General features: G+C 39.5%; 2 protein-coding genes across 7 annotated transcripts in view; one reads left to right on the top strand and one right to left on the bottom strand.

The window, feature by feature from the left end:
- The window catches only part of LOC116391704 (girdin-like), a 12,358-nt gene extending 1,155 nt beyond the window's left edge, over positions 1-11,203 (top strand). Inside the window, exons 2-9 of the mRNA XM_031862506.1 lie at positions 171-319; positions 1,326-1,434; positions 7,464-7,533; positions 7,714-7,772; positions 8,141-8,224; positions 9,105-9,245; positions 9,905-10,050; positions 10,390-11,203. Of these exons, the coding sequence (XP_031718366.1) occupies positions 171-319; positions 1,326-1,434; positions 7,464-7,533; positions 7,714-7,772; positions 8,141-8,224; positions 9,105-9,245; positions 9,905-10,050; positions 10,390-10,570 (939 nt within the window). The 3' untranslated portion in view covers positions 10,571-11,203. The remainder of the gene's footprint in view (positions 1-170; positions 320-1,325; positions 1,435-7,463; positions 7,534-7,713; positions 7,773-8,140; positions 8,225-9,104; positions 9,246-9,904; positions 10,051-10,389) is intronic.
- Positions 8,070-11,229, bottom strand: part of LOC116391706 (ADP-ribose glycohydrolase MACROD1-like) — a 67,432-nt gene continuing 64,272 nt past the window's right edge. For all 6 annotated transcript variants that reach the window (XR_004213274.1, XR_004213269.1, XR_004213271.1 and 3 more), the window contains one exon: positions 8,070-8,103. The gene's annotated coding sequence lies outside the window, so the exon portion shown is untranslated. The remainder of the gene's footprint in view (positions 8,104-11,229) is intronic.

The raw sequence follows: 11,229 nt of genomic DNA, 5'->3' as shown, positions 1-11,229 counted from the left end.
TCTCTCTCTCTCTCTCTCTCTCTCTCTCTCTCTCTCTCTCTCTCTCAGTACCTTCTTTCTGCTACTGTCTGTCCTCCTTGTCTTTGTCGACCTCCTGGTACAAACACACACACACACACACACACACACACACACACACACACAACATAATCCCTCCCTGTCTCTTGCAGGTTCAGCTGTTCGAGAAGATGGTGGAGAGGGAGGACGGCGTAGCGCTCTACAGCCAGTACATGGAAGTAAACTCAATTCCTCAAAGTGCCCGGGATCGTTACATGAGGCTGACCAATGGGATATTCCTCAATGAGATCATGAGGATCATGTAAGATTGATCAAGATGTTCTTGCTTCATTGCCTTGTAGCCATAATACAGACTACAGGACAAGGGACGACATCTCCGAGTCAATCTGTGATGCAAGAAGCCCATTTGAGCTTGATTTAAAAATCTATTTTTTCAAATTTTGGGAAAATGTTAATGTAGAAAAGCAAAAAAAATAAATTTGTGTAACCTTGCAGTTAGTTGCAAAAATTGGCCTTGGCTTTATTAATAGGCTTAAATATGCAGAAATGTCCCGCAACTCATTCTCCAATTGAACTTCAAGCCTATTTTTGAGTGAACAATCGTTTAAAAGCAACTTTCTTTTAGATAGGGATGTTGAAATATATTAAATGTTGGTTGATTGCCATGACATTTAGTACAGACATTCATGTTCCACAGAAGATGAATCTTTACCATAGCGCCACCATTAACATCTGTGCTTTTCAATGAAACTTGCCATATATATATATATATACAATATACTGTATATAGTCCAATTCTGTTCTTTTATATCCAAATACCTTCCCACCTAATGACATTGCCTTTGTGTTTATTGCTCATTAGCATGCTAGCATTAGCTTTTAGCTCAGTACAGCCTCTCAGAGCTGCTAACAGCTGTAGATTCTTAGTTCTGTAACACGCATCACGTTCTCTTTTGTAACCTCACATTGTTTTAGATAATAAATAAATGTAGAACCGAGGTTCTGCACACCCTGTTAGCCCTCTCCCCTGAATTCCTTATCTTTAGCAAACCTTTTCTCTCTCAACAGACAAGATGTGTCAGTCTTTGCCGACCAGCTGATTAATTTGGCCTGACCTAAGCCATGTTATTTCAGCAAATAATTGCACGTGGATTCCCACAGCCTGCTTCTCAGGCTCATTAAAATTGTATTCACTCTGCTTAAATGCACCGTTGCATGAGAATTTCTCATCTGGAGAATCGTGGCGCTGGGCCGTTTGATCAAGCTGCTTTAAATACACCATTGCATCTTTTCTGTGTTTGTCCCAGAGACCCCAACCCCAAGGTGGAGCGGCTGTACGACAACGAGAGAGACGATCACATGCTGAGAGTTCAGAACTTTTCTATTTTAAATCGACACATCAGAGCCTTCTACCAGGTAGGGGAGAGTTACAGGGGCGAAGAGGTTAAGATCAAGGTAAGAGATAATTAGGAGCAAAATCTGGACTGATGTTTGAAAATCAACAGAAAGAGAAAAAAAGAGAAAAACATTTTTCCTAGGATGTGTTGAAGACAAAAACAGAGCTAAAGGAAGATTGTATATTGGACTTTCATTCATCAGGTAGACAGAAACACGATTGTCTGCTGGATATATAGGCGACTGCTAACACAGATCACCTGTCTGTGTTGTGTTTACAGCTCGTTGTGTTGATATCAAGTGGTCAATTAATCAACTAGAAAGTTGCCCTCAGTAGAGTGCAGATCTCCGCCAGGTGTGTCTCCAACGACCACTGCTATATTGTGTGATTGAATGAGTACAACCCACAATTGGCTTACCACTTCGTCTAGACACCAATGCGCTGTAAGGCGTCGTGAAATACACTTCATTCAAACTCAAAGACAAGTGTCGATGAATGCAGGCAAGTCATCGTATGAGACACGTTATACAATTTTGCCCAAACACAACAAAGGTAAACTCATCAAGCTGTCTGCCTACTCTAGCAGCGGCTGAGTTGCGGAAAGGTACAGCAATGTGTGTACTGGTAGTTCCGTTATCTGTTAGTGGTTAGCAGTTAGCCTAACACACCATCCATTCCGTTAGCTGTTAGCCTAACACACCGCAAACTGTTATCCCCTCTCTGTGGGTGCAGAGTAAACATTGCCATCTGTCATGTTGTAAAAAGTCAGAAACTTTTGATGTTACTCATTTTCCTTTTCTTTTTTAATTGAACTTGTTGAACACACTTCAAGACATTGTTTTTTTTTTTTTTACATCTGGGCTTATTTGCTTTCTTGCATAAATGAGAGCATTGATATCACTGTTGTGTCTGTCTGTTGAAGTTATGAAGCTACACCCAGCAGTCAGCTAGCTTAGCTTGGCACGTAGATTGGATACAGAGGGAAACAGTTAGCCTGACTCTGACAAACAATAATTAACATGTCATATATATTTTGTTTAAAGAAGTGTAAAAGTGACTCCCTGGAGTCTCAGACTTGAAAGAGTGTGTAAGCAAAACCTCAACAAAGCTTAATTAGATATTTTGATACCTTGTCAAACTCTGGCATTAATATCTCAGCAGTAAGGCAAGGTCATACTGAGGCGGAGACACACACTACACAAGGATTGAGCTCCGTCTGAGATGGGTTTTTTTTTCGAAAACTGTCTTGAATAGCTTTGTTCGCTTTCTGTAGCATTTCCAGCCAAAAAAACCCAAAACACACACTAAAACAAACACTGGTATAATGCTGTTTTGTGGGTGGACTGAAATGACCCTCAGCCCATTACAAATAGAAAAGTCTTGTTAAAAAAAGTTTAAATATCCTTCTAAAACATAACTCGGGGCCACACCAAAAGGTGAGGAAGAGAGGGTGAAGGAGCAGGGCTGGAGAAGCAGTTGTCTAGCTGTAAGGTAGTAAAAGCAAGAGGGCATGATGAAGCTCAACACACGAACATTTTGCTCAAGGATATTGTAAGTTTGAAGTCCATGCAGGGGGTGACGCATCATTTGCACGCGAGAGAAAGAGATAAAACACAGAAAATTTCCGTCCTCAGTAGACGTGTCACTGCTTAATATCGGGCAAATGGGGTGAGAAAAAGTGGAGGAGCGGGAAGCTGAATATTTTAGCTGCAGTCGTGGTTTGGGGGTTGAGGAAGGAAAGTGAATAAAAATCAAATGGCAGTATTGTGTATTTCATATTGTGCATTATAGGGGCCTGTAGCCATGGAGGAAATGACACAATTCTTTCCTCGGAGAATGATTCAAAGGCTTTTGTTCTCAGCAAAAGAAAACCTCCCCAAGCACTAGTCAGGTGGACTGAACATGAGCTTGTCACACAATATAAAAAACTCAAGTCTACAAGGTTTCACTTCCTAATTTTCAGTGAATCACTAATGTCCCTTGAAAGCTCAGACAGCACAAGACGCCAGCAATAATTGGGAAGCTCATATCAGTCGGCGTTAGACTACAATTTCACCTGGTGCATCCAGAATAGGCTCCACTGTCTCTGTGGACGTTAAATTCCACATTGGTCATGGTTTTATTTCTTGCCACCTTTTTTTGACGTTTCTTTGCTTTGTACGTGTTTAAGTGTGTTTGTGGTTGTGTGTTTGTGAGTGTGTGTGTGTGTGTGTGTGTGTGAGGCAAAAGATACAATCACAAGAGTGTGGTGAGTGTAAGCCACAGCAATAGTCTGCTGCCTGGTAGGACTTCATTTTCTCTGTTGTGATCTCATATTCTCTCTTATGATACAATAAGAGATAGAGATAATACGGATAGTGAGCTATTGTAGATGAGACAGGCATGTGCCATTTAAACACACTATGTGGCAGTTATTATTGTACTCTGATCTGTTTGGGCTATTGTATTATTTTTCATACCGTTCTGTTCCATTTTATTCCACTCCGTTGTTTGTCAACTTCTCTTCTCGCTCTATTCCATTCTATTGGTGGTATTCTAGTTGAGTTTGTTTGTTGTATTCTATTCTATCTGTCTATTCTGCTCTATTCTATCCTATCCTGTTGGTTCTATTCTATGGTATTCTAATGGTTCGATTCTATAATATCCTGTTTGGTTGATTTGATTATTTTCTATTCTATTCTATTTGTTCCATTCTATTCTATGGTGTCCTGTTTGTTCTATTCTGTTGTTCTATTAGGTTCTAATCTATTTGTTCTATTCTGGTCTATTCTGTATGTTCTGTTCTATCTATTCTATATTATCCTGTTTGTTCTATGCCATTTTTTTCTATTCTATTTGTTCAATTATGTTCCATTCTATTATTTTCTGTTCTATTCATATAGAATAAATACCCCTGTTTATTCTGTTCTATTCTTTTTTGTTGTTCTATTATACTTTTCCTACCCCCTCCTGTCCAAATTCTGTGTTGTATTATGTTCTGTTGTGTTTTGTTCTATCATTTTCTATTTTATTCTATTCCTCTGTGTTCCATTATATTGTATTGTATTGCATTTTATTGTATTCCAATCCATGTCTCTGACTGGTGACACTTAGTGTTCATCTGTGTGTTAATGGGAATCTAAATGTTAATTTCTCTTGCCTTCTAATTTATTGAGCCTCTACATTTAAAGATCTCTGTCCTCAGAAAACCGAATAATTCTAAGGCTACTGAATATCCAATAAATTATTTTTGAATTAACATAAAAATATAGAGATGAAATCTGGTTTGCACATGTGAATAAAGGCAAAGAAAAGATAAAGGAAAAGAGAGACAGCCAACAGAAGAACTGAAAATCCAAACCAGCTCCAATCCAAACCACATAAAGTTGAATTATTGATAGAAAGATAGAATTTGGGAAAGATAGAATTTGGGAAAGATAATGTTGCAGATGGATTTTAATTTGCTTCAGCGCTGCAGCCATCAGCTTGATGACAAATGTTATTCCAAATTCAGGACTACTTTATATAACAGTCGATTATTTTCAGAGGCAGACTCACTGAGGGATAAAGGCTAATTTCCTATTTATTGCTATGATGTCACCGGAAAAATAAATGAACCTTGAGAGAAACTTTCTCAGAAAAATCATAACAACAACAACAAGTACAACTCATATTGTTAATCTCTGCAGGTTGTATAACGGCACCAAATGACAAAATATAGTGCAGGACAGGTTTGAGCAAACACCAACCCATTAAGTATTTTGGCTGTGTGATTTGAGGACGTTAGCAAGCCAACAACAACAACAGCAACAACAACAACAACAACAACAATAACAACAACAACAACAAGCAGCTTCTATATGATTTCTACTCTGGCTAATCTCTTGCAGAAGTCTGTTTGGCATTGTGAACCATGAGCTGAGCAATGACCAACACAGAGCTGCAGTGGTTAATATCCGACATGCCCTGAAGGAGCACAAACTTCTGCTTGGCTGCACATGGCTTCTAATGCCAAGCTCACACATGATGGAGTTGCAGAAGAAAGTGCCTGCCTCTTGGTACATTGCCTTTCTCACTGTATACAGTTTATAAATTAAAGTAAGAGAGAGCTGTAATTGTGACTTTGTTCTGGGGATTTTTCTCCGATGGATCGCAGGAGGATGTAAACAGGCTTTCAGAGCAGTTGGGAGAGGAGCTAGCCAGCATCAGAATGTGGCTCTTTGACAGAAACATTTTTAATTAACAGAGATATTGTTCGAGGATCTAGTAAGTAAAGTAATAAAGTATCAGTCGGATGACTTTGCTGTAATTCTTTTAGCAAAGTCATCTGTCTGATTGCACGAGATGGTAATAGAGGAGGAGCGAAGCACTGCAGGTCCACAAGACAAAGACTTGTATTTGCTGCCAGAAAAGCCAGGTTCCTGGAACCGCGGATGTTGGTGGCGTCTGCCATCCAGCTTGATTAAACGTCATTTAGAATCTGCCAAGAGATTTGTCCAAGATCAGGAAGCAGGAAATACAACTCGCTGAAACAAGCTGACCACAGTGTTGGAGACCTGAATCACCACTTTTAGTCTTTATACATTGTAAAGGCTTTCTAGCACAGTACCATAGAAACATCCAGACTCAAGAGCTTATTTTGATTCTTAACTTCAAGATATATTTGCTTCAGTTAATACTATTTTAACATTTTTAATTCAGAAACAACTAGCATTTCTGTATTAAATACAAAACCCTCAGGTGAGATGATACAGTGTCATGTAAGCTACATTTTTACAGTATAGCATGCATGCCTACCGTCATCGTTACATCAAACCAGTACACCAATTTGCTACCAGTGTTATAATTGTCCCAACATAGAAATATTAACAACATAAATCATTTAGAGTACTTAAAAAAGACTATTTCCTGAAGCCATGAAAACCTTCCTCTGTACTCCAGTCGACATTGGTACAGTCTGAGTTCCCCCTACAACAAAACCAATTGGAAGATCTCACTTCCTGTGTTTGGCAGTTTGGACCCAGGTAGTATGGATGAGATCTAATTTACAAAACGTGTGGTTGATTGAAGTTGCATATAACTCATGAATGAATTTGAATGAAATGTATTTTTTTAAATGCAACACATTGACTGTGCTCCTGATAAAGTAAAACTTCTCATGTGGAGTTATGAAACGGCCCACTCAGTGAATGCTCCAGTGAAGCTGGTCTAATCCTGACCAGGTTTAAGTAGATGCATTTTCTTTGGTAGTGGCAGTGTAGAGGTGAGAGGAGAGGAGCGATGACGTGACAAAAGTATCCAGTCAGACTTGAACCAGGTACTTTGCAATTATATGATTAGTGTCTTCAACTCCTTGGCCGACAGGATGCTCGATCTATTCTTTAATTCATTTAATTATTAAAGAATTGTGACCAAGATATATTCTGAGCTGGACATTTTACAGTTTTACAATAAACTGTGGCAGACAAACACTGTTTCTTACTAAATTTCATCATGCTGTTGGCATTTCTCTACTGCAATAGTTATCAGCTAACAGACCAATACTGGTACATCTGTGACCAGCTAAAAACATCCAGTAATAAAAGCCAGAGTAATGTAGCGGTCAGGCTCTAGTAAATCATTTGTTAGCTGCAGTAATCTCTGGTTTGTTGCTGGTAATGGGTTTTGGTTGTGCTCTGTACATTGTTAATGTGCCGTGCCGGCATTGCTGTCACGTTACTCATAATATGCATATACCTTTAACCACAGGGGGAACAGTAAAATCAGGGATTTTGTTACAAGAGTGTTATTCAATCATCATATCTTTTTTAAAGTTTCTATTACGTCTCGAGAATACTGAAAAATATAAAATCTAATATAAAGACTCCTTGACTTGGAAGGACGAACAAAAAGTCACTCTTATCAGATATCAGCTCTTTGTTTACACCACAAACTGCAGGAGGCTGGTGGAAAGTCTTTCTGTTGTTGTATATCTAGGCTCACTGTGGGCAGACAGAAAGACAGGACGGGCCGGCCGATCACTCAAGTTTTTCTTTTTTTTTTAACTCTTTACTCTTATTCTGCTCATCAGGAGGACCTGCAGCAGTTGATACTGATGCCTCTCCCAAACATTGCCATTCTGGGGCAGGACCCCATAACAGGTACAAGATAACCACACAATCCTATCAGTGCCATATCTTTCAACAGCAAGAAAGTAATTATACTTTATATATGAGTCCATATCTCTGCTATCTGCGAGACACATTAAGGTGATAACAGAGGATGGTGTGGAGGGGAGATGATGATGGTGATGATGATGACAGTTATTTCTGTGTCCTCAGAGGCAGCCGTGGAAGAGCTCAGGCGACTGCTTCTGCTCTTACTAGGATGTGCTGTGCAGGTGATCACACACTCACATGACCATCATGCTTTTTGAAGGTTGATAATGACACCCGTATTGTGTTACTGAACCTGGACGGACCAGTATTTTGGTCTAATTGTAAATAATTTAAATAATCATTGGATGTATAATTCTATGTCCCCAAAGAATAAATCCTAATAACTAAGGTGATCCCTAGTTTTTTTTTACATTTCCAACACTTCAGTTCATGACAGTAGAACTTTTATTAGGATTATATTATTATCAAAATAGCTGCAGATTCATTTTCTGTCAATTGACTAATTGTTTCAACTCTAGACACACACACACACACACACACACACACACACACCTACCTCTGACTCCACGTCATCCCTCTGTGTCTGCAGTGTGAGGAGAAGGAGGCGTTCATTCAGCAGATCCAGTCTCTGGACATTGAGACCCAGGCAGCCATTGCCAGCTGTATCCAGCAGGTTGGTTCAAGTGCTCAAATCAAATCATATACCCCCCCCCTCCCCCCCTCCCCCCCAGAATATAAAAGGCATTCAGTGACTGACCGTATGAGGAGATATTATCCAGAGGACCTCAATGAGGATTTTTGTCCCAAAATAAGATTGAGTAAAATAATTTCTTCACTGTCTGGCCTGTAGGCAGCGAGAGTGAAACTAATACACCTTCTGCTGGCGCTTCAAGTAAGCGTGAAAATGAGTTACTTGTTATTCTGCCGGCAGCCTTATAAGGACCTCTGGGTGCCCCTTGCTGCCACCATAGGATGGATTATCCACCTCTCCACCTCTGTCACATCATCCTCTCTCCTTCATCTTTTTCCTGTCATTCTCCGCCGTCCTCTCCAATACAGACTAAATGCCAAATTGTACTCTTTTAAAAATGCCCCCCGTGAATAATTGGCGGCATTACAAAAGCAACATGTTGCATGTCAGTGTGTCTGAATTACAGTAACAGCATGTTGCCCAGCAGCCGTTTTTGTGCCAGGTTTCTCAGCCTCATAAATCATAGCAGGGAGAGGTGCTCTTCCTGTGTGGATGGATGCACCCCCTGCTTGCTGTTCATATGCCTTCCACCCGAGGATATTTCAAACCTGTCTACATAATCATTAGTTTTGCATGCATTACTCACACATTTTTGGACACGCTTCCCTAACAGTTACATTTCCAAATAAATGTGAGAAAAAGTTATTTTTTTCCTTTTATAAACAGATGCATCGCCGCTTGGTATTCACACAGCCTTCACACTGCCTGGATTGTTTGTCCCAAGATCTGCCATTTTTGTGTCAGGTTTCCCAGACGCACATTGATCTTATCATGTGAACCTGAGAAACTGTCCTTGCTGCAGGTGACTCAGGATCCTCGCATGGTGCTGCCGCTGAGGTGGGAAGAGCTGGAAGAGGTTGAAGGTGCAGACTTTCAGCTGGTGTTCACCTCTATGACCAAACAGATCCAAAACCTGCTGACACAGAGAGACACACAACTGGAGGTATGTATACAAACATACACTGAAAGGAATATGTTTGACATTTTGGAGAATGTGCTTTTTTTGCTTTCTTGCCGAGAGTTAGATGAGAAGATTGATACCAATCTCATGTCTGTTTTCTTTGCTAAAAGGTAAAGACCTGGACCTAAATAATTACCCATATATGAGTTTGTTGTCTTAATTTGACTCCGTCCTGCATTTTCAAATCCACAGACATTCCACTGAGATCTTTTACCAGTTTTTGTGGGATTAAAAGTCATTATTGAAGAGATTATCTCTGTTTTGAACAGTTAATACTGTTCTAAACCCTGAGCTACAACCTTGATATGAGATCAGAGCAACATGAGATATTCAATTTTGATCAAATCCTTTCCACTGACTCAAATAAGCCTGGATGTGTGTAAACATATAAAACAAAGATCTTTGTCAGAAAACAAACAAAAGTAAAAGGTGTATAAACACTATAATGACACTGTCAGTTCAAAATCAACATTGACATTATTACTCACAATACGAAACATCTTTTGAGTATCCAACATAGTTCATTTTAGTTTTGATGTAGTTGATATAATTCTCCTATACTTTAGCTTGCGTGTCTCTCATCCTTTCCCCAAATCTTCCTTTCTTTTCTTCCCACTTCTCTCTCGCCCTTTCTCTCCCAGAGAATAGCAGAGCTTTGTCGGGAGCGAGAGGCCCAGTCTGACTCACCCACGGCGCCCCTGGGTGGTCATAGCGAGGAGCCACCCCAAGGTCTGGCACTCCAGCTGGCAGACAGCAAGGCCAAACTCCGCCGCCTTAAACAACAACTGTGAGTGTGTGTGAGTGAGTGTGTGTCTGTGAGTTTAGAAAAGTTGTGATAAAGGTCAACTTGAAAAATTTGCAAATGATTTTGTCACACAAAACTGTGAGTTGTTACTTAGCAGCGAGTAAGATACAAATCAGGCACTCACTGCTTTACTTTATCACGAAGGTCACTGTTGGTCAATTATAATTTCTGCATAGAAGTGTCTTTTTTTATCATTTATAGCAGACATAATGTTCTCTCACTTTATTTTTTTAGCAGCCAATGTATCACACAAAAAACATCAACGAAATACTGTTTTGAAAAATAGTGTAATTGCATTGTTTGACCTTTTTTTTTTTTTAGGGAAGATAAAGGTGATCAGATATTGGATTACAACCTGGAGATTCAAACCATGGAGGACCAGCTCAAGAAACTTCACAAAGAGGTATGGACTGAAACCTGGTGCTCTGATTTAGTTGTTTCTCTGTCAAAGAGAAAGAGATACCCTTGCTTTGGATACAGGGAAAGACTTTATCACACATAAAGCTTAACGAGTTTGGCAACTGCTGTGATATACTGTATATTAGGCCTGAAAAAACATTACAGCACAGCCAGCAGCACAAAACACAGGTGGCTTTTTTAATATCCAATAAGTCAATTCTCCTAGGTTATGTATTTAGCCGCAATCAGACAACACACATTGCAGCCAACTGCAATTTCGCCCAGAAGAACATTGTTGTTAAACTTCTTACTCAGCTAAACTTGACATTTTAGACGCTCAGAATCCAAAACAAAACAACAACAGGAATGATACTGGATAACATGAGGCCTTCGCCGAATCATTTCCTTGTATTTTTGTATTGTAGTTTTGCTAAATTTACTTACAAGAGCTTCAAACAATGTTCCCAAATCACAGTTTGGAAGATTTGTGGACACTATTTTGTGCTACAACAAAATATGGAGCATATCTTCATTTAAATTGCTTGAATATTCACTAATACTGCGTAGCTCTGACCTTAATCTAAACCTAGTCCTAATATTCACTTTAAACAAAAATCTTGGTGATTGTATTAGACTTTGTCAACGTTTGTTAACTACAGATCTTAGATCTGTTCACAACCTTCTTTGACCTCATCCCTATTGGTGTGTGTGTCTCTGTGTGTGTGTGTGTGTGTGTGTGTGTGTGTGTGTGTGTGTGTGTGT

The sequence above is a fragment of the Anarrhichthys ocellatus genome, unplaced genomic scaffold (genome assembly GCF_004355925.1).
Source record: "Anarrhichthys ocellatus isolate YVR2014 unplaced genomic scaffold, GSC_Weel_1.0 scaffold27, whole genome shotgun sequence".
NCBI classification, from domain to species: domain Eukaryota; kingdom Metazoa; phylum Chordata; class Actinopteri; order Perciformes; family Anarhichadidae; genus Anarrhichthys; species Anarrhichthys ocellatus.
This window is presented reverse-complemented; position numbering and strand designations above follow the sequence as displayed.